This window comes from Marmota marmota, unplaced genomic scaffold, assembly GCF_001458135.2.
Source record: "Marmota marmota marmota unplaced genomic scaffold, marMar, whole genome shotgun sequence".
Lineage (NCBI taxonomy): Eukaryota > Metazoa > Chordata > Mammalia > Rodentia > Sciuridae > Marmota > Marmota marmota.
Genome location: NW_025999926.1, coordinates 5,613,907 through 5,637,220, shown reverse-complemented (window position 1 = coordinate 5,637,220; position 23,314 = coordinate 5,613,907). Strand labels below are relative to the sequence as shown.

Below are 23,314 nucleotides of genomic sequence, written 5' to 3'. Positions count from 1 at the left end.
CTAGATGGGGGGATGGGGCAGGTTCTGAGATAGACCAGGCTTTGTGTCCCAGCTTGGCTGTTCACTAGCTTTCTGAGTATAAGCATAAGTGTAGCCCTGGTGAGCCTCAGTTTCCCCATTTGTAGAATGGACGGGAGGAGGCTTACCCTCACAGAGTGAGTGGGGTATGTGTGAATGAGCTTAGCAGTATCAGACACATGCAAGAAGTGTGCGTTCTCTTCCTCTGATTTCCCACCACCCTGCTCGTAAGTAGATGTCCAGCAAGGGTTTGATACAAACATACTGGCATGATCTCTTTCTTCCCTGGGGGCTTCCAGTCTAGGCAGTCAGATTGGTGCTTTGGCAGCTGTGTGCTTCAGGTCTCTGATGGTGGTGCCTCTGTCATTTACCACCTGCACTTCAAGTGGTTCCCTCCTTTGTCTCCTTGCTTGTTCCTGCATGTAACTACCCTGAGTATGTCCCTGCTCCTGACAGAAGCGGGCTGGGCTGCGTCTCACAGGCACCTTCTCTGCCCACCCTGTGCTCCATCCGTGGGTGTAGAAGAGTGAGGATAAGAAGAGCTGTTAGTGGAAGGAAGAGGGAAATGAGGCAGAGAGGGAGATAGCATCCCTTGGAGTGTCCCAAGCTGGAGAGGCCAGGTCCCAGTGCATCAGGAAAGCCTCTGTGGAGGAACGGCTTCTGCCATGGGCCTCTGGGAAGAGAGGCTGCCATTCTCCAGCCCCTCACCCCTGAACCTGCCCCAAGGGTCACCTACCACATAGCAGTAAGTGCTTGGTAGCTCTTCAGGGAGTGACAACGCTCCTGGCACTGGTGCGCACCTGCAGGCCCAGGGACTCAGAGGCTGAGACCAGGCTCAGTTAGAGACCAGCCTTAGCAACCTCCTGATAGGCTCTCAAAATAAGAAACAAAAGGGGTGGGATATAGCTCAGTGGTCAATTCCAGCACCATAAAGAAGAAAAGGTGAAAACCGAACACCCCTCAGGCAACAGGCCATTATCCAGATTCCAGCGGGAACTTTGGAAATGTTTTCAGAGCACATCGTTGCTCTGAGCACTGCTTTGCTGGCCACACTGAGCCGGTATCTCGGGGGTGCCCACATCAGACCTTGCAAGCAGTGAGGAGCACGTGGGTGGGATGGGGCAGTGCCATCCCTGGAACTCTCCTGCTGGAGAAGCTGGGAGCAGGCACTGGTGGCTGTGGTCTCTTGCTGCCCTGGAGACTGTGCTCTGTGGCACAGCAAAGAGGGGAGTGAGAACCACTGAATAAAGAGACGGACCGTGGTGTTCCCCGCAGAGTGGCATACACAGGGACAAGTGGGTTGAGTTGCAAGACTGAACCACACGACTCACCAACAACTAGATAAAGCCTAGACTGCTCCACTGGTGTGTCGGTGCACAGCCACCCCCTGCCCTCATCAGGTTCTGCAGACCTTGGGTTTCAAGCGATAGGCGTTTTTCCTCGCCCATTTCTAGAGACTGGCAGTCCCAGAGGAAGCTGCCCTCAGGGTGGTTTTTGGTGAGGACTCTCTTCTGGTGGGCCAATGGCCACGTTCTTGCTTGATCCTCTCATGGCCTTTCTTCCATGCTTGAGGAGAGGGAGCAAGTCTCTTCCTTTTTTTAATTAGCCTAAGTCCTACTGGATGAGGACCCCTCTTATGGCCTCATTTAACCTTAGTCACCTTCTTAAACGCTCTGTCCCCAAATGCAGCCACATTGGGGTCAGGCCTTGAGAACATGCTGAATGAGCAATCTGGTCTGCAGCAGGTGATCCTCCGCCCCAGCTGGCCTCTTGCACCCTCTTGCTGGGGGCGGCTGTCTGCTCCAAGCACAGTGTGCTCTTTCTAGGCCCCACAAACCTTGCGCATGCTCTCCTGCCCACTGAGACCTGCTCCCTGATGATTCCTGTCCTCCCCAAGGAGAGCTCAGATACCTCCTCCTCCACAGGAAGCCTCTGACCCCCCTGGTTGGCAAGGGGCACCTGGGTTTTTCCTTACCTCAATGTCACCTGTTAGTGTCCTGCCCAGACTCCTCATGGTAGAGGCTCTATCCACAGTGTCTCTGGGCCCTATAGGAGACTCAGTAAAATATCTATTGAATAAGTTTTTAGGGAACTTTGATTTCTAGAGAGGCCTGTAGATCCTGCACATTCTCCCTCCGTGGTGGGGATTATTTGGCCCGCCTCAGAAAGATTAGGGCCATGTGGCCTCAAGAGCACTTTCACGTGACAGCAGCTGATTCTGACCCAGTGGGCAGAGTGTGAAGGCCTTCCCCTTCCACTGAGTCTAAGCAATGTGCTTTTTTTCTGTTTATGTGCAAACGGTCATCTGGGTTCCATTAGCGGACACCACTGTAAACAGTCCTGGACGAAACTGAGGACTGAGAAGAGTTGGAGGTGAATAGACGCCCACAGCCCCCCACCCTCCTGTGCAGAAAGACAAGCAGGAAAGTGGGCTGGATGGGATCAAAGTGGAAAGGCTCCTACGGAAGCCCCCTCTCTCCAGGCCAGGCGTGTGTCCAGGGAGTACAAGGTTCCAGGCCCAGGGGCCCTCCTGAGCTGGCTCTGCCTGCCAGCATGGTGGAGCGCGCAGCTGGGTCTTCCCTTGAAGAGCCAAGAGGTTCCTTGGGTGCAGGCTTTTCTGAATGGGAACAAGGTGAAAGCAGGGGGCAGGCCCTGTCATCCCTATGGAAAGAAAGCAAGCCATTCCAGGGGTCGGGTCTGACCAGCACAGTGACTCTTGTGCATGTGTCTGTGTCTGGCCAAGCAGCTGTCACCCCACGAGGCCCAGGAGCAACAGGAGCTGAGAGCCTGCCTGCGCTGGCGTCGCCTCCAGGACGAGCTGCGGAACTCCCCGGAGGAGATGCAGGTGTTGAGGTAAAGCACCCGGGAGCCTGTGCCTGTCCTCTCTCCCCTCCCCGCCGTTCCTTCCAGGCTCTTCCAGGCCATCTGATGAAATCTACCCTGTTTCCCTTTTAAACCAATCCCTCCCAGGGATGAGCATGTTGTGTGTTAAGTCTTTCAGGGTGTGGGTTTCAGTCTGCCTTTTGACATTTTCCTGGTATCTTTATTCAGGAAAAAACTAGCATGAGGCCATTTCCGGGACCAAATTCTCCGTTTGAAGTTCTAATAGTCACTTTATGTGGTGGCTGCAGACATGGAGAAGGTTGGGGTTTGGCGGCCTGGCAGACAGTAACCCTTTAAAGCCAAAGGAAAAAAATCTTTAGGAAAATATTGATTCCTAAGTGTTTAGTAGGAACAGATGTGCGAGTCAATGGGGCTTTTTGTTTCAGATGTAGCCCAGCAGGAAGCCTGTGCCCTCTCTCTGGGGCACTAGGAGGAGGCCACTCCCAGCTCCTGAGTTTTGTTTTTAGAGTGTGGCTATGGCACTTGTAGGATTAATTCTTGCCATTTTTCCATTTTTGCCCCTTTCTGATTTGCTCCTTTTCTGTAGTCCTCTAAATAGTTGTTTATCTGAAGCTGTGTGACCAGGCCCCTCCCCAGGAGTGCTGGGTTGCTATGGCAACAGTAGCTTCCCAGGGCCCCATCTTGACTAGAGTCCAGTGTTTGGAGTCTGTGGAGTCTGCAGTCACACGGGTGGGAAGGACGGCCTTCCAGGTGTCGTTGTTCCTTGTCCATTTTAGATGGCCTCCCTGAAGGCCAGCCTCCTCCCTGTGCATAGGCAGCCTTGGATGGTGCTGCTGTTGTGTTTTTAAATTGCCACCCCAGCCCCTCCTGAGTGTAGCTGAGATGCCCCAGGAGGCAGAAGCCTGATGGAAACTCCCTGAACTGGCGGGACCCCAGGGAACAAGGCTGGCCGGCTTTTGTGCAGGACCGCGCCCTTCCCACGGTGGAGTTCCCTGTGTTTGCACGCTACCCATGGCCTCCCAAGCTGACTCGTCCATTGTTTAGGAGAGACAGCTGGGCAGTGGTGGGCACATGGCTGGGAGCTAGGATACCCGTGATGCATCTGCTCCCTCAGCCAGTTTTTCATGAGCTGGCAGGATGGCTATTCCCATGCCAGGGCAGACCTGGTCCCTGCTCTCGTGGAGTGTCTACTTAGCAGGCATGCAGCATGGCCAAGCTGCTCACAGGCCGTGAGCAGTAAGGGAAAGGATGGTGCTATGGTTCTGAACTCACTGCAGAGCTTCAAGAATGAGTGGCCATGTGCCCAGCCCCACAGAGGAAGGTACACAGGCCTTGAGGCAGCAAAGCTTGGGTGTGCTCTGGATAGCAAGGAGGACCGGGCTATGAGAGGCAGGAGCCATGGCACAAGACCTCGTCCCAAGTTCTGTAGAACTGCTGTGGGGTCTTCCTCAGGGAAGGAGAGGATCTGCAGGGGTCCTTCCTTTGCTGTTCTGTGTGGTGGTGCAGGATGGGCCTCAGGTGGCAGACAAAGACCGGGAGGGGTGCGGTGGCAGGAGAACTGGCGGGTCTTTGTTTGGTTGAACGTGGAGAAGAGGGCAGGGAGGGGGTCCAGAATGACTTCGGTTCTTAAGTTGGCAGATGGGTGGATGGTGATGGCATTTATTGAGATGGCAAAATCTTTGGGAGGAACAAGCTTTGGAGGGAACAAGAAAAGATTTTGGTTTTGCGTGTGCTTTGAGATTTCAGATAGATGTTCAACATCAAGAACTCAGTGGGCGTGCAAGGCAGGCACTCGTTGGTGAGATGGAACATTCATCCACAAAACACTTAAAATTCTGAGCATGTAGAGACCGTGAGGCAGAGAAGAAAGCAGGAGAAGAGGTGGTGAGGAAGGTGAGCCAGGGGATCCTGGGGACACAGTATGTGTGGGAAACAAGGGCACTGGGGTCATGGAGGAAAGCGAAGCCAGCGAGCATGGCCGGCGTTGGGTGCTGCTGAGAGTGTGGACGGAAAGAGAGAAGAGACCCTTGTCAGCACTGAAGGAAAAGCATTCGTGACCTTGACATCTCATGTGCTTATTTATGAGTGGTGGAGAGGAAGCCAGACTGAGGCGGACAGAGGGCGAATAAAGAGTCGGGAAGTGGAGCTAGTGAGTGTCACTTGGCGAGGGACAGAGGTTGTGCTGGCGAGGGAAGCCAAATTGGGAAGGGGGCAGAGGGAGGCGAGTGGGGGAGGGATGGACCCAGGTGCGTGCTAAAGTGTGAGCCCTGTGACTACAGATCTTCTCCTTTCAGATGCAGTTTCCCCAATTAAGAGATCATTCCCCTCTCCGAGTCTCAGCCCCTGCGATGCCTCTGTTCTGTGTGACCTTAGTTCTTTGACTGGGAGCATCATAACGAATATTAGAGGAATGTGCTTCCAAGTCATAAGCAAGGTGGGCAGCCCCTTGGAAAGTCGGTCACAGGCAAGGAAATCTTATCTCTGGCTTCCGTGGGGCTGGGGTGGACCCAGCTTTGGGTGGCTGTGTTCTTTTCCTTTGTGTGTGGAGTTGGGCAGAAGAATACAGTATTTTTAGACCTTTGTACTAGAAAACTTATCATGACGCTTATTTTCCTTTGTCTTAATATTCAGAAATTGCGTTTGCCTAAACACAGGCTAACGATGAAACAATTGGATCTGAAGGGTTTCGTGAACATCAGCAGGGAAAATATTCTTATCAGATGTGTTTATACAAGGAGGAAATGATCCCAAACCTGCCCCAAATTGCACAGTCTAGATTTAGCTTACACCCATCCCCAGGAATTCTCCCTTAAATGGGCACAAAAACCTAGAAATTATTGAAAGTAAAAGAGCCAGGAGTGGTGGTGCATGCCTGTAATCCCAGCAATTTGGGAGGCTGAGGCAGGAGGATTGCAAATTTGAGAAATCCCCAGCATCTTAGAGAAACATTGTCTCAAAATAAAAAGAAAAAGGTCTGGGGGGTAGCTCAGTGGTAGAGCACCCTGAATTCAACCCTTAGTACTGTAAAAAGAAAAAAGAAAAAAAATAAAAGGAAGAACTAGAATCCTAGAAATCCATCCTCAGATTTTATTTTAATATGCAAATGAACCTGACAAAGAAGTTCTTTAAAATAGTCCAGTGGTGGAAGACACTTCTTCCTCCCTCCCTCCCTCTTTCCTTTCTTCTTCATGTCAGGATGCACCATGGTCTTGAAGTGATGGACCAAGAACTGTGTGAGGTCTTGGTGTTGTCCCCTCAGACTGCTCTGCCCTGACAGCTGCTCTGAAGGCTTCTCTATGGTCTGACTTCAACATGGCTGGCCACGTCTTTCTTCCAAGAACGCTTTCTTCTCTCTGCTTCTGCGTGTCCTAGCTTCCTAGATTGCCTACACTCTACTGACCCGTCCTGTCCCACCTGCTTTGCTGGCAGTTGGATATCGTCATTCAAATGACTTTAGACTCAAGAAGACTGAATACTGCGTCCAGAATTGCACGTGTGGTAAGAGCGGAGCAGGCAGTTAAGCATGGGACCGGAACTCACCTCTTTCCCTGTCCTACATCCTGCCTTCGAAGAGCTCAGCATGGCATTTATGTGCCAGGTGTCTTGAATTCTGGAAGAACATACAGGTCGGAGTGACATGTGCATCTTTGTCTTTTAACACTTGAAATCTTTCAAAAAATTTCAAAAGATATTTCAAAAGTTAAAAGAAAACTCTGCATTCTATTTGTTATAGATACAGAATTAGTAGCAAACTGAGAAGAGGAAAACTCAAAGTTTGTTTTAGCTTTGACTCACTGATTTCAGTGATTTACAGGAACCGTTTTCCATTTGTACCTCTCATACATCCAGTGTGGAGTCCGGGCCTCCCCAGACGCGTCTTAGAGTGGCTCCTTGCCATCTCAGCCTCCTGGGATTGCTCAGAGCCGCAGGATGCTGCAGGTCACATTAATGGCTCCTGCCTTTTCTCATTTGTTAATTATTAAAGATGCCTTTCCACACAGGAGCCCGCAGTGGCTCCCTCCAGACCCTCCCTCCCTCTCCACCAGCCCTGGCAGGAGGCCCCTGGGAGAAGTCTGACTCTGTGGTGCTTCCTGCCAGGCCAGTGCTGCTGGGATGTCTCCTATTGTGGCTCCTTGGCTGCAGGCTCCTTCCTTGACCAGTGCAGCAGTGTGGCTCTTGCCAGAGAAGGTGCTGGGGGCTTCTCGGGGCCTCCGTCTCTAGTCTCTAGGGTACAGCTGAATTCCAGCAGCTTCTCTCGGGGCTTTCAGTTAGCATTTCTGACAGGCTCCTGGGAGGGAAGAGCTACAAGGGCAGGGTCAGGAAAAATCTCTGTTGGTTTTTATTGTTTGTGATTTATTATCGCTTCCCCCTTTTTCTGGATTCATTGTTAAAGTCAAGCTCACACTGAGAAAAAGGTTAAAATAGATCACATTAAGGAGGCGCTGACAGGCAGGAGTCGGATGTAGCTCTCCCCTCACTACTGTCTCCATGGCTGATACGGCCAGGTAATGTAGACATCTTCTCCTGCTCCTCGAGAGTGCCTCGCCTGTGGCCACGTCTTTCCCTGGTTCCACCCTTTCCACCTCCTCCACCAGCATCTCCGTTCAGCGCTTTTCCGCCTTGCCGGCACCAGCCCTAGTCTAGCCCCGGAGTGTTTTTCTGCCTCTAGTTTTGCCCTGCCTCATTGCCACCAGAGACTCTTCACAACACCTCAGGATTCTGGCACCTCCTTCCCTCAGACTCTCTGAAAGCATCCCACAGGACCTCAGTTCTGTTTCCCCGTCTCATCTTTGGACATTCTTTGCTTTCCCCTCCACCTGCCCAGGGAGCCCTCAGAACCTTCTGGGTTTGTGCATGCTGCTGTGGCGGGACGCTGAAGACCCCGTGGTTTAAACAGCAGAGTTGTTTCCTTGCCCTTCTGCAGCTCCAAGGTCAAGGCTTGGCCTGGGAGGTTTGTGTGAGGCCTTCCCCTGGCCCGCAGGGCCTCTTCCTGCCGTGTGCTCATGTGGTTCTCTCTGTACCTGCACCTCTCCTCTTAAGGACACCAGTTAGACACCACATCTCCTCTGAAGGACACCAGTGGATCAGGGACCATCCTGGCAGCCTTGTGTTGACCTAATCGTGCCCTGAAAGGCCCCTCTCCAAGTGTAGCCCTATTGTGAGGTACTAGGGTTTGGGATCCGCATGCAAGTTCCAGGGGTGTACGTTCAGCCCCTAACCCTGCCCTCTGTCCCTCCTCCTGCTCTTTCTGACCTCCCGCCTATCTTTCCATGCCACCACTTTGGAATACTCTTCCCTTGCTGCACATGCCCATGTCACATGACTCAGCACAGCTGCCATCGCCTTCCAAAAAGGCTCAGTCCTACCCTACGATATCCTGCATCCTTCCTCCGTATGCACCTCCTAGAGACTCTTGGGGCATCTCCATCCCTGATCTTACTACGTTATTTGATAAATATCTTTATATTTAGGGTAAGCCTATTAAATGGACAATATTTGATCATTTCTAGCCTACAAAAGCCAAAATTTCATTTGGTCTAGCAGAGCACATCTCTCTTCTGACCCGTCAGCCTTGTGTCCTCGGGTGCTGTTGACCTCTGTGTACCAAGCACTTGGGACTGAGTGAGCACTCAAATGTTGAAGAAACAGATGTTGTAGACGTCATCCCTGTTGCTGAGAGTCTTTGTGTATTGAAATATTGATCACAAGACTGCACCCCCAAGCTCTGAGAGCGAGATTTAATCCTCGGAGACTGGGTTAGAAGGTTGCGGGAAGTGTGAGTGGATTGAGCTACAGTGGCTGGAAGGGATGGCCCTGAGCGTGGCGGAGTGGGGGATGGGAGCTCAAAGAACAAAGCCTAGCCGCTCAGAATGAGTCCGTGTGCAAATGGACATTCCAGTGAGGACAGCTTACTGGCAGGAATGGCCTCACAGGACCCCAGGAGACCAAAGGTGGACAGGCTAGGCAGTGGAGTTCTTTAGATGCCAAATCAAGAGTTTTGCGTGTGACCTCCCTGACAATGGGGAGCTATTTTAAGTTCGAAGAATGACAAGATGAAAATGGAGTTCTGGGAAGATCACCCGGCCCTTGAGAGAGTGCATGATCAAAGAGACAGTCTAGAGGCGGACGGAATTAGGTGGCTACTTCAGGAATGGAGGCTGAGTTCAGAAGAGCCTGCTGCCTGAGGCTCTGAGTGAGTGGCTGGTTGGGCGCTATTCAAAATAGATCGGAATGTCAACCCCGCTTCAGAGAAGGCTGCTAATAATAGAACGTTAAGCTGTCTGTGATTGCACGTAGGATGGACCCACTAATGGAGCTGGTTAAGTCCATGGGCCGCAGAAACTTGTTTACGACTTCTAAGAGGGTGGAATGCACCCCTGCTTCACTCCTTGCCATAGTGTAGTCATCCTGCCCCACTGTGAAGACACGGCCTGAGAACCGAGGCCTGAGCGCCGCGACAGTTTAGGTCTCCACCCAGTACAGCAGCATGGGGCCCTGGAGGACACCTGGGAGCACACTCACCTCACCTGTGTCCAGACTCCGCCACCTCCCTGCAACCTTGAAAGACTCCCTCCCTCCCACCGAGCTTAGTCTCTGTGGCTGTGAAACCAGCTAAGAGCACAGTCTGGTTTCTACCTCCTGGGCAGGGTGAGGGACAAACGCAGCAGCAGGCACGTATGGATCATTTGAAACACAGACTGGTTTCAGTCATAGGACACCTCTGAACATTGGCCATCTCCTGTGGTTCAGATGAACACTCGGCCCTTACTGGATACTGTGCCTTCTGGCACCTGGTGGATGTGTGTCAAACAAGTCTCAGAAGTGCAAGGATGCCCGGCTACCACTGAAGAGGGGACCTGAAGGTCAACAGGGAGCCTGAGGAGAGCACTGCCTCGGCAGCACTTCCAGGACCAGCGGGAGCCTCAGACCTTCCCAGAACCTGCTTCTGGCCTAATTTCGCAGAAGGACCGCCCTGGTGTCCCTCTGGTTCTGCCCCATGAAGCTCCCTAGCCTATGTGCTTAGTCTCACTATGGTCCTGAGAAGAAAAAGTTCTGCCTTCGGGGCCTTCAAGAATCCTGCCTGAGCCAGGTGCAGTGGTGCACACCTACAATCCCAGCAACTTGGGAGGCCGAGACAGGAAGGCTGTAAGTTTGAGGCCAGCCTCAACAACTTAGCAAGAACCTATCTTAAAATAAAAACTAAAGCTTTGTAATGTTTTGAACAACTAATAATAATAATTTTAAAAAAACTAAAAAGTACTGGGGGGTGTGATTCAGTGGTAAAGCACCCCTGGGTTAGGTCCCCAGTAGCAAAAAACAAAAACACAAAAAACAACAGAGTCCTGCCTGTGCTGAGGATCTCTACGTCAGCCTTAGAATTCCTGTCCACACCCTGCATCCCTCTGGCCCTCCACCCCTTTCTCCCATCCAGTTTCCTCTCTTTGAATCGCACACCCTGGCAAGCTAACTGTGCAGACTGTTTCTACTCCATGATGGGAGGGTGCTGTGCTTAAGCTAGCATTTTCTGAAAATGTTAGGGCTCGCAGCCAGAGACAGACTCTGCCCTTTCCTGTTGCAGAGGCCAGCTCCGCCCCCTGAGCTGCCCACTCAGCTTCTGTTTCCTGTGGGATGGACACCCTCAATGTGTAGCTCTTTTAAACACCAAAGATGATAGATGTGTTCTGAATGATTGAACTCAAATAACCCTCCTTCATTTTTCTAGACTATTCCTGGGTTACTCATCATTCAGGTGTTTCTAAGGAAGGGTTAGATTCTTCATAGGCGTCTGATACTTACCCTACATGATATTTCATTTTTTGCAATAACATTTAATAGATTTTCTTTAAATACAGAAAAACACAACAAAAAAATAAAACAATTCCTAATCATTTCTTAGTTAACCCGTGGTTCTTCCCTCTCCCCAAGCAACAAAACTACCTAACAGGGTAATCCTACAGCTTAGAAAAGTATACAGCTCTATCCTCAGCACTGTACTTCCCAATCCTAAGATGAGTACTGCTAATGTTTTCTTATGCATTTTCAGAAAATAAAACTTACAAATATATACGCATGCTTCTGTATTGCTGCCCTGTGTTGCACTGATGCATCAAAACACTATTTGCCTATGAAATAGAAAAATAACTCTGTACATGTAAAAATCCACAATAGTTCATTCTTATTCTGCCCATCTTGAGTATATCTTTTGCATTCAGCCAATCGGAGAAGGCGCTACATATATTACATTCTTGGGGAATGAGTGTTAGTTTTCCATTCAGAAAAATTCTCACCCAGTGGGCGTGATTTCTCCTGTAACCCTGGGTGTTTATGGAGTACTTGCTTCCTCGCTGTGCCCGTCTTCCTATCAGTCAGGGTCTGTTAGTTAGGTAAGAGAGTGAAATAAAAGGCATGCAAGTTGAAAAGGAAGAAGTAAAACATCCTATTTGTAGATGATACAATCTTATATATAGAAAATCTTGTGGGATCCTCAAAAAAAGTAAAAAATACTAGAACTAATAAACAAGTTGAGTATGGTTGCAGGATGTGAGAGCAATGTGAAAATCAGCTATTCCTATAAACCAGCTATGATTAATCAGAAAATGAAGCTAGGGAAAATTTGTTTACAGTAGCATCAAAAACAGTGTAATATTTGGGAATAAACAAAAGTACACAGCACTTACATACTGGAAACTATAGGACACCACTGAAAGAAATTAGACCCCAAATTAATGGAAAAACATCTTGTATTCATGAACCGAAAGACTTAAAACTGATAAGATGGCGATACTTTCTAACATGATCTATGGATCCAATGTAATCTTTGTCAAAATTTCAGTTGTTGTTTGTAGAAATAGACAAGCTGATCGTATAATTCATACATAGATGCAGGGAACCCAGAATCATTAAAACAGCCTTGAAAAAGGACAACAAAGTTGGAGGGTTCACACTTGTAGATTTCAAACTTACTACAAATCACAACAGTGTAGCAGTGACATACAGACGTGCAGGTCAGTGGAATAAGACGGAGAGTCCAGAAACACACCTGTACACTATGGTCCGTGGGTGTTTGTCAAGGGTCCAAGCTCACTCACTGGGGGAAAGAATGGGTTTTTCAACAGATTATGCTGTGATGACTGCATATTCACATGCATGAGAATGAAATTAGACTCCCTACTGCATATCACTATAAAATCTAACTCATAGTGGGTCAAAGGCTAAGATTTAAAACCTCAAACTATAAAACTAATAGAAAAATATAGATGTGAATGTTCTTGCACTTGGACTAGGCAGCAGTCTTAGATACAATACCTAGAACAAGCAACTGAAGGGGGAAATATCAGTAAATTGGACTTCATTAAATTAAAAACTTTTGTACTTCAAAGGACTGCATCAAGAATCAGAAGACAACCTTGGGCCAGGTGTAGTGTGGTGGTAGAGTGTTTGCCTAGTATGTTCCGGGCCCTGGGTTTGGGTCCCAGCACTGCACCCCAAAAGACAACTTATATTATGAAAATAATATTTGTAAATCATATATGACAAGGGAATATATAAAGAATGTATAAAATACATAAAGAATCTATAAAGGATTCTTATAGCTCCATAAAAAAAGATAACCCATTAAAACAGTCAAGTGATCTAAATACAATATCTCCAAACAAGATCTCCAAGGTGGTCCAAAAAAGGAGAAATGTGAAAAGATGCTCTATTGACATTATGAGCCATTAGAGAAATGCAATCAAAACCACAATGAGCCAGTCTCTAAATAAAAAGGGCTGGGGCTGGGGCTCAGTGATGGAGTCGTTGACTGGATTCAGTCCCTGGTACCAAAAATGAAATAAAACACCAACAAACAAAACGAACTAAACAGCAGCAGCAGCACAGTGAACTACCACTCCCCACCTCCTGGGATGGCTGTGATGGAGAAGGCCGGGAAGAGCAGGTGTTAGGGGTGGAGAAACTGCAGCCCTTCCCTGGCCATGGGGATGTGAGACTGCACCTGCCTCACCTAGCTCGCTGCAGTTTCACTCCTCCACGGGTACTGAAGGGAAGGTGGAACCTCAGTTCATGAAAAACTTGTACTCCAGTGTTTGCAGAAGTCTTATTCCCAGTAGCCAAAAAATAGAAACAACCCAAATGTCCACCAGCAGATAAATGCATTAACCGATTTGTTGCATCCATTCAATGGAGTCACTCTGCCGCTGAGCCTCATCCCTAGGCCTTTTTCTCTTTTGAGACTGGTCTCACTAAGTTGCTTAGGACCTTGCTAAGCTGCTAAATCTGGCCTCAAACTTGTGATCCTCCAGCCTTACCCTCCGAGTCATTAGAATGACAGGCATGTGTCACTGTGCCTGGCTCCAATGGATATAGGTAGCATTAAAAAGGAATGGAGCAGCGATCCATGCTATGAGGTGGGACCTGGAACATAGCACACTAAATGACAGAAGCCAGACACAAAGGCCACGTCCGATTCTGTGTGTTTGCATGTCTAAATAAGCAAATCCACTAAGGCGAGAAGGAGATCAATGGTGTCAGATGCTTCAGGAAGTGGGGAGGAAACTTGGAAGTGACTGTCAGTGGATGGGGCTTCCTTCCAGGATGACGAAAATGTTCTGGAAGTAGGTACCGGTGACAGTTGTACAACTTATGAATATATAAAAAAAAAAACAAAAAAAACATCTGAACTACACATTTTTTGAATGGTGAATTTTATAGTGAATTATATCTCAATTTTTTAGGCAGATGGAAATCAGTTGATATTCTCTAGTCTCATAGCATATCTCCAGCCTGGGAGTGCTGACCAGCAATTGTCTGAAAGAGAAATTAGGGCTTGAGGCCATAAATAACCTTGGGATCGAATGATACTCTTCTGGTGTTGGGTGCTAGGAAGCGTCTCCCAGGGTCTTTGGTGTAACAGCCCCACGTGGTGAGGAGTTCCCTCTGAGAAAGTGTTGGTCAAGGACAGGTGTGCACACACAGATGCTGTGTGCTTATTTCCCACCCCATTCCTCTTAATGTAATCCTGGCCATTTCTCTACTGTCCTTTTTTGTTTTTTTAACTTCTGCAATATGCATGTTCTAACAAATGCACCGAGCATTTGTTAACCTTTGAACATTTGGGCAATTTCTAGGTCTTTTGCTTTCACAAGCGATGCTGTGGTGAATGGTCTCACTATTAGTGCACATGGATAAAATTTAAAACCTAAATAGGGTGCAGTTGCCAGCAAGCATGAGAAAAGAGCTGCTCTGCTGCTGCCCAGCGCACCCTGCTGCGCATGCGTCCCAGGGGTGTGAGACTGGAGACCAGGCCAGCCCTCCACCCACTGCGCCCCCCAGAACATATGCTTCTCGTCGTTTGCTAAGTGCTCATGACCTATCTGTTGAATCACCCGGTCGTAAATCTGCCTCCCCCACTGCTCCCTCCTTCTGCAAATCAAATGGTATTTATCCGCCTCCACCAGCCCCTTCCTGCTGTCTCCTGAGTCCATCCCCCAAGATCTGTGATTACAGTGAGGCCCTCAGGACTGTATCCTGTCTCTCCCATGGCCTGGCATGGGAACTCCCTTGAAGGATGGAGGAGCCCTCACCACGGGGGCCAGGTAGCAGTCCCCAAAAGCAGTGCTTGTCCTGCCATGGCCATCTGGGAAGTCGTTCTCCGCAGCAGGAAGGTCCATGCCAAGTGGGGGGCAAGTGGTCCTGCCATCTCCTCACGTGGCCTTCCTGGTCCTCCCAACCTATTATCCCAGGCATTCTCTTGTTTCCTCCCTTCCTTCCTTCCTTTTTTTTCTTTTTTTCCTGGTACTAGGGATTGAACCCAGGGCACTTTGGGACAGAGTCTTGATAACATTTCTGAGGCTGGCATTGAACTTGCTATCTTCCTGCCTCAGCCTCCTGAGTCACTGGGATTCCAGGTGTGCACCACTATGCCAGACTCATCATAATTTTTTTTTGGACACAGTACCTTTATTTTATTTATTTGTGTGTGGTGCTATTTTTTGACATAATACCTTTATTTTATTTATTTGTGTGTGGTGCTAAGGATCAAACCCAGTGCCTCACACATGTGAGGCAAGTGCCTACCACTGAGCTACAACCCCAGCCCCTCATCCTGGCAACAGTTTTCTAACTTCCTAGCTCTCTCAAATTTAGCTTGGATATTTTTTAAACCAATTTTTAACCCCAAAGGCTAGGTATTTACCCTCTTGGAATCATGGAACCAATAACAAGATCTGAGACTGATTGAGTAGTGAAGGAGAAGTGGGAAATAAACTCATAAATTCCCCCTTTCAGGGTCAGGATATTGGGTGAAAGAAATGAGGGGGAGGGACAGGTTCACAGAGAGGCTTTCTGGAATTGGGGCTCCAGGAATATGGGTAGTACCTCTCTGTGCTCCCTCCATGGTTCTTTCTGGTGTCATCGTGGCAGTTCATGGTTGTCAAGGGCCGGGTATGCGTCCCTTAGCACACAAATGGGACTGTCATGCATTGGGGTGACTGGTGGCCATGTTGGATCCAGCACTTTGTCAGCCAGCCCAGTTGGAGAGGGACCCTGTCCTCCTAGGTAGGCTGGAGTATGGTGGGAGTCACCCGGGCAGTGCAGGATCAGGGCAGCATAACAGGCCACAGCACCCCAGTCCCTGTCGTCTTTCATGTGTGTCCTCTGAAAATCCCCCGTCAACCCTCCGCCCCGCCTTTGCTCTCGCCTTCCTCTCTGTCTCCTTTGAAAACCTACCCAGATCCTCTCTCCTGTGTTCAGTGAGGCGATAAACTGCTTCCAACATTCACCCCTCTCTTCTCCTGTGTGGGGCTCTGTTTCTCAGGAGTCTCTGATTTATGGCCATCCAAACTGGAGGGCATTTCTGGTTTGGCATTGGATGCTCATTGCATTTCTGAGTTTTGTCTTTTACATTCCAAATCTGCTTATCAAAATTTGTGGAATTCTTTGGTGTTTTCCATAGCTCTGTTCAGTACATCCTGACCTGTCACTTTCTTTACCTGTTCACCTCTCTTGTAGGTGCCCACTGGCTCCTTCCAGTTAGGGGGACACACTCTACCTTCATTTTCCCATGAGCCTTGTCTTAAATCATGTTAGCAGTTGTCACTTTTAACACTGGAATGATGTGCACCCCGCCCCATGTCTCCTGTGGGGAAGGCCCTTCATGTACGATTGCCAGGAAACCCTCTTGGAAAGCACAAGGGCAGTCAGGTGTGCCAAGGACCAGTGGCTTTGGTACAATACAAATTCATTAGGGTGTTTCGGCCTTTTGTCCAGTTCTCTTTGGTGGCACTGCAAGTGCTCACAGGTGGCAGGTGCTCACTATGTACCCTTTATAGATGGACACATTGTTGCAAAATAAAAGTTTCTCTATGTCACTTACTCCACCTCCACTTTGTTACCCAGAGTTTTAGTGTCTTTTTCTGAGATGGATGTAGACTGAGAGGTGAGTGTGTAGGGATGTGCCCAGGTCTAGTGCTAAAACCCACAGCCACACTTGGAGTGTGTTTCCTTATTTGTTTTCTGCTGAGGAGGTGACAATAGCAAACCTAAAGAGCAGCCCTTAAAGGATTTGTGCTCATAAGGGAGGACATAGGGCTTCATATGCACGCAATGTCTTTAAAAAAAAAAAGAGAGAGAGAGAGAAGAAAGAAAAAAGAAAGCTTTTTATTTTGGAATAGTTTTAGGCTCTCAAGAAGTTGCCCCAACCAGGCATAGTGACTCATGCCTGTGATCCCAGTGACTCAGCAAGCTGAGACAGGAGGATCCCAAGGCCAAGGCCATCATCCTCAGAAACTTAGCGAGGCTCTAAGCAACTTAGTGAGACCCCATCTCAAAATTTTAAAAACTTAAATAGAAAGAGCTGGGGCTGTACCTCAGTGTGTAAGCACCGCTGGGTTAATTCCCAGGTACTGCTCCCCCCACCCTGCAAAAGAGTTGTTGCCCTAGTGATAGAGTCCCTGTGTCCCCTTCCCTGCTGGCTCCTGATAACACCCCACCTGTGAGCCATTTTTCTCATCTTTTCAAGGTCTTTTCCCAGCACAGGAAGGTTTAGCTGCTGCTTCTGAGCCTGGGAAGGATGCACAGTCCTGTGATAACAATGCATACACAGTGCTTCCCCAGTGCTGGCAGGAGCACTGGCTCAGTGCTCCCAGACACCGCACAGCCCCTGGAGGTTCCGAAGAAACTCCCACTCACCCCTTTTACAGAGGAAGGAACTGGGCCCACGGGGTGGCAAGATTCATGCCCAGGCTCTTAGCCAGCATGTTATGCCGCTTCCTTGGTCATTTGCGGCCAGGTGGACACTATGGGGCTAGTTTCCATGGGAGGGTAGGTGAGTAAGGCTCTGCCCGCTCTTGGGGCAACCATCGGGCAGCAGGGAGGTTGAGATGCTGATGAATTCCCTTCTTTCCTGTAAGTAGGCTACTCAGTCCTGGCTCAAGCAGGGCGCTTGTGAGTGTAGAGGCAGAGGTCTGGTGGCTCTCACACCAGCTGTCAGGAGTGTGGAAGAGCATGATGGCAGACGGCCTATCTGGGCTGGGCAGTGTCCTGGGTGTTCAGAGCCAGCTGACAGGTCTGTGCACCTTTCAGAGGCATTTTCCCACACTCCACCCTTGGCGATGGTCCTGCAGGGTTGGTGCTCTTGTCGAAAGGCTTGGTTCCAAATCAAATCAGTGTGTCCCAAATACTGTTACCACCTGCCTGCTCTTTAAAGGTCCACATGCTTGTGTGCTTGCAGCAGGGAAGCCTGGCTGGAGAGAGGAGATCATGTCTCTCAGGCCTTGCCTCTGGCACTTCAAAAGCCCAGGGCACTGGAGTCCCCATGACCTTGGTAACTTGACCTCCCACATTGCATTGTGTAGATTCCAGCCAATGAAGTAAGGACAGAGTCCAATTCCCAGAGTTAACCCACGGCTGCCTTTACACAATGCTTCCGTAGTGCCTGAGCCCCGTCCTAAACTTACAGGTGAAGAAATGGCTTTAGAGAGGTGACAGTTCCTCACAGGCTCTCCACTCGGTATTTGGCATGGCCACAATGGGGTCCCATTTCTTGGGGAGGCCCCAGAGTACACATGCCCTTTGGTGGCCTGTGGACTTGGCTTCCCTCTTGATACTCTGCCACTAGCCAGCTCTGGAGTCTTCTATAGGTTCTCAGTTTCTTCAACTTTAATGGCCGTGGTCATATCCTTGCCTCAACAGGCCCTTGTGAAGTGGAGAACATGATTCTTAGGAAGCGTACTGGCAGGGAGATGCCTCAGAACTGGGGGCTGTTAGTCCGCACCCAGGTTTCCATCTATTAGGAATGAATGTGGCTTCAGTTAGTGGAATAGGAAAGCAGTGTTGATGTAAACGAATGGTGGTTATCATTCTCATAGTAAGAAGTTAAAGAGCAGGCAGTTGTGGGCTGGACGGGAGCTAAATGCACCATGCTCCTCTCTTTCATCCCCTTCTATCCTCCACAGCATGCTGGTTTGCCTCTTCGTGGTCTCAAAATGGCGACTAAGTTCCATCCCTCATGTCTGGGGAGAAGAAGAGCAGTAGTAATCACCTTTTCCTCTTTTATAAGATGAAGAACAACTTTTCCAGACCCCACCTCCAGCCACTGCAGATAACAGCTTTTGTTTCTGGCTTGGGCAATGTCTTCTGGCTTCCGAGGGGCACTCAGAAAATGGGCGTTTAGCTTTTCAGAATCATTTGTACTGGTGGTATGGAAGAAGGCAGAAGAGTGGAGTAGATTCTGAGACAATTAGAATTGCCACAGTCCTTCCTACCTCTCACGTTATCATTTTTAAAAATATTTCATCAGCTGGGCGTGGTGGTGTACACCTGTCATCTCAGCTACTTGGGAGGCTAAGGCAGGAGCATCAAAGTTTGAGGCCAGCCTAGGCAACTTAGAAAGACTTGTCTCAAAAGAGAGAATGCACTGGGGACATAGCTTAGTAGTGAAGCACCCGGCCACAGGTGGGAGGGTCCCTGTCCTCGGTGTGCAGAGTCCTGTGTTTCAGACACAGCAGCGAAGCCTTTTCCAGGCTGATTTCCCTCTAGTCTCACAGAATATGCCACTTTAGGTGTATCTACTTTTTCTTAACTTTTTAATTGAAATTCAACATACATACACCAAGGTGCAGAAAGCTTTCCTAGGTAGTTGAAAGGATCTGTACTATTTATGTGCATAAAGCCGACTGAAGAGTAAGTAGTCTGCAGAGCAGCCCAGCAGCCCAGAAACCCCCTCTCCCTGCCAGTCCTCCTGCCCAAAGGCAGCCACTGTGCCCGTCTGTGTCACCATAGGTCAGTCTTGCCCATTCTTGAACTTCATCAAAATGGATCGTACATTTTTGCGTGCTCTTTGTGGGTCTGACTTTGGTCACTTGTCTGTGAGGTTCATGTATGTTATTGAGTGTTATTGGGTCATGGGTCTCCTGCATTCTCCATGCTGACTCTGCATGGACCTAGGGTAAGTCGTGTCCTGAGAACCCAGGGAGAGTTTCCTGTTTCCAGCGTGGATTTTCTTCTCACAAACCACCCTTTGGTCTCACAGAGCGTGCCTGTGCACTGCTCGCTCAGCTCCCAGTCTACTTTAAAAGGAGACTCTGGGGCACTTTTGCCTTGGTGCTGTCGGCATAAAAGAATTTCCTTGAGCACATCTTCATTTGGAGAGGGTGGGGAGAGAGGGTGGGAGAGGAAGGCAGGCATTGGGGAAGGACATTTTTAGGCAAAGGAAAAACAGCCACTCAGGCGTCCTGGGGAACTGGAGCCTGGAGCCTGGAGCCTGCCTACAGCCTGCCTGGAGCAGAGCGGTCTGGTCTTGATCCCTCCCCTCCAGCAGCCTCCGTTCAGAGCTGCAGGGCAGCCCCGCCTCTCTTGGAGCTGGGCAACCTGGTTCGAATTCAGGTTGCCTCTTATTTTTTTTCAGTACTGGAGATGGAACTCAGAAGTGCTCTACCACAGAGCCACATCCCCAACCCTTTTTATTTTTCATTTGAGACAAGGTCTTGCTAAGTTGCCCAGGCTGGCCTTGAACTGGCCTTGAGGCTATTCTTGCTTCAGCCTCTGGGAGGAGCTGGGCTGTGCATGTAGTCTTTGTGGTCTGACTTCTGTTACTTAGCTGACAGTGGCATGTGCCACCATGCCTGGCTCCAGGTTGACTCTCGAGAAGCCACCCTTCCCTGATTGTAGGTGATGAGCTCCCGTGAGAGCTGGGGTGGCTTTCTTCATGACACTGCTCCACCGCAGGGCGCACCTGGTGTGGGGAAGAGCTGCTGTGTGTTGGCCGTCTCAGGTGCGGTACAGGCACTCGCTGTCCCTACAGGTGTGCTGCAGATGCGCAGACTGCAGCTCTGTGGTGACTCGAGGGACCCATCCTCTTCGTCTTCCTTTTGTCATCTGCTGGTTTTGAGCCATGTGTCTTCCAGGATAATTTTCTGGAACATTCAGCTAAGACTCAATCAGAGAATCTTTGTGCTAAAGCAGTTATAATATTTTATTGAATTTATTGAGTAATCCCTGGCCCTTGCTAGAGACTTTGTAATATATTATTTCCACAGAACCTGGGAAGGAAGGTAGGATCATTTCATTTTACTGGTGAGTAAACAGGGGTTAGAGAATTTGAATAACCTGCTAGCAACTAACCGGTTGTAAGAAGGAGGCTTATTTTAAAAGTGGGACTTTTATATTCCAAAGGCCTTGTATCTTGTACCAAGTAAGCCTGCCTTTTTAAAATAACCTCCCATCTTTCTGATGTGCCAGTCCTCTTCATCTCTTCCTGACCCCAGCCTCAAAACACCCCTCAGTATTTATCCAGTCGGTGACTGGGCTCAGAACAGCCGAGAGCTGCATGTGCCTTGTCACTAACTTGGAGTTTAGCTGGCTGCTGAAGCTTAACTCTAACACGGTGCACAAGTATTTATTAGATGTCCCAAAGGGCCTGTCATATTTCATTAAAGGAATTTTAAAAAAATATTTAAAACCAAGAGCACAGTGGTAAAGAGCCTGTTGGGTAATAAGTGATGCTGACCCCAGGCCTTGGCAAATCCAAACAAACCTGAGACTTCTGTTTGCCTCAGTTTCCTTCCTTGGCGAAATGAGGGGTTTAAGTGTGTGATTACTAATGTTTCCATCACTTCAAAAGCCAGGAACTTCTTTGACCTTTAAAAAGTTCTAAAATGGGTTCAGAATACAAATATTTCTTAAAGGAGCCTTAATTATTAAATACAGACCTAGAGAAGTGGATAAACATTGAGACTTTCAAAAACAAATTTTAAAAATATATTTGAATATATATTTAAAATATATTTTAATTACCCAGTTCATCATTCCCACCAAGAAAGGGCATCTTCAATAATTCATATTGAAGCTTGGATTCTTTAAGGGTCTGGCACATTTTATCTTGGATAGGATGACATAAAATACTGCCAATAGCCAACCTCAAGTTGCCAACCTTAAATATAAGTCCCACCTTGTTCACTATTCAAATTTATAATATAAATTCTTTTAAATTATACCTGATACTGAATTGAATTGGAATTAAAACTCTTTTGAGCAACTCTGGAGATAGGAATAGGATGATTTTATTGTTTAATTAGTTACAGATGTGTTATACTTAAAGAAATTGTTACTGTTATCATTTTAGACCCAGTAAAGAGAAAACTGGCCAGGTGAGCGACTCGGGAGCATCTGTGGTCAAACATGGACTCAACCCTGAGAAGATCTTCATGCAGGTTCATTATCTAAAGGTGAGTGCAGCTAGTGGCTCAAGCCAGTTATTCTGGGGCAGCTTTATTTAGGTTATACAGTTGAATAATGATGATTAGTTACATGGTTGAGCAAAAGCAGAAAAATTATGAATGTTGTAATGCCGTCTGGTTGGGTAGCATCCGAATGTCCTCTAATTAAAGCACTTACTACCGCTGAACAAGGGGGCATGAATCAGAGGAAGCTGGGAGAGTCCCTGCCCCAGACCTCTTCTCCCTGGCTTCCAGTTAGCCTTGAACAATAGAACCTTCCAGTTGCTCTCAGATTCCAACCAGAGGAGGAGCAGTAAGGAAAACTTCCAAGTTGGAAAGACCATGCTGGGAGCTGAGGTGGGGAGGAGCTGGACCTCTGCCCTTGCAGGTCACGAGGGACTCTCAGGTGCCACCTGAACCAAATCAGAACAGACAGTGAAACGATGAGGAAGGAGTTGAGGACTCAGCAGTGCATCCTCCTGGTCAGAATATAAAGGGCGGCCTGGGACAGTGAGGTGGCACCTGCTAGGTGCACATGGGCTCCGGGGCTAAGTGACAGTGGCCGTTTTGTGAAGGGCCCATCACGGACATCTTGTTTTCTCTCTTCTTTCTTTCTTGTAGGGCTACTTTCTTCTTCGGTTCCTTGCCAAAAGACTTGGAAATGAAACCTATTTTTCATTTTTAAGAAAATTTGTACACACGTTTCATGGACAGTTGATTCTCTCCCAGGTAATTGACGGGTTCTTGGGAGCTCATGATGTGCAACTGAAGGGGATGCGGCATGTGGAGATTGGATTATGCCAGCATTCAAAGAGGAAAAGGATTGACTATTTCATTCAGGGTGGAAATTATGAACAAAGTGGACACAAGGAAGGTGTTCTCGGGGAGGGTGAGCTCTTTGCAACTGGGGGACAGACCCACCCGAAGCCGTCTGAGCACAGTGATGCAAATGACCGTACCCTGAGTGATCTTAACAACAAAACAAGCATTCCTTCTTCCTGGAGTCGTCTTTGCGGGGTTCATTATCTAAATCTTACCCTTCAGTCTACACTTGATGCCAGGACTTCAGAGCCACCCTAGCTGAGCAGATGTGCATCAGCCCGCTTCTCTTTTGTTGCCCTTAATGTCATTCCCATTATCTGTATTGTATTTTCATGATAGCACTGTCTCTTGTCTGTTCCTTCTCTTTATGTATGAGCTAATGTAGGCCAACATGTATTTAGTACAGTCTGGCACACAGTAGGTATGCTGTAAATCTTTAATAAACAGATTAAAAGGAAGACACCCTGAAACATCAGACAGCCTGGCCCCAAGACAGTTGGAAAGAGACCCTGTCCACTCCCGTGGGTGTGGGGTGAGCGGTACCTGGCAAGGAAGCTAACAGTGAGAGCTCTGAAAACAGTGCTCATGTTGGCAGGGGTTGGACAGAGGGTGTCTTAGATCATTGTGTTCAGACACGGCTGTGTGTCGCATCATCCGCAACATGAGAAGGAAAGGGTGTGTGACTATAACCTGACACACCGAGGAGAGCAAGACTGATATCCAAGCCCTGTGCTCTTTTAATCTTTTTGGTGTCTTGAGGAGGCAATTCTCCCGTAGTTAGGAAGGCAGTTCAAAGCAGCTTTAGACTCCTCGCGTGCTTGGTTGGCTCTGATGGGTCCAGGTCCTGCCGCTTCAGCCATTTCTCACCAAGATGCTCCCACCGTGTGTGGGACTTCCTGTGACCACTGAGGTTCTGG

The 23,314-nt window shown here is 48.6% G+C and overlaps 1 protein-coding gene across 1 annotated transcript in view; it reads left to right on the top strand.

Moving 5' to 3' along the window:
• The window catches only part of Aopep (aminopeptidase O (putative)), a 309,239-nt gene that overhangs the window by 168,502 nt on the left and 117,423 nt on the right, over nucleotides 1-23,314 (top strand). Inside the window, exons 7-9 of the mRNA XM_048800350.1 lie at nucleotides 2,765-2,871; nucleotides 21,482-21,584; nucleotides 22,197-22,304. Coding sequence (XP_048656307.1) covers nucleotides 2,765-2,871; nucleotides 21,482-21,584; nucleotides 22,197-22,304 — 318 coding nt within the window. The remainder of the gene's footprint in view (nucleotides 1-2,764; nucleotides 2,872-21,481; nucleotides 21,585-22,196; nucleotides 22,305-23,314) is intronic.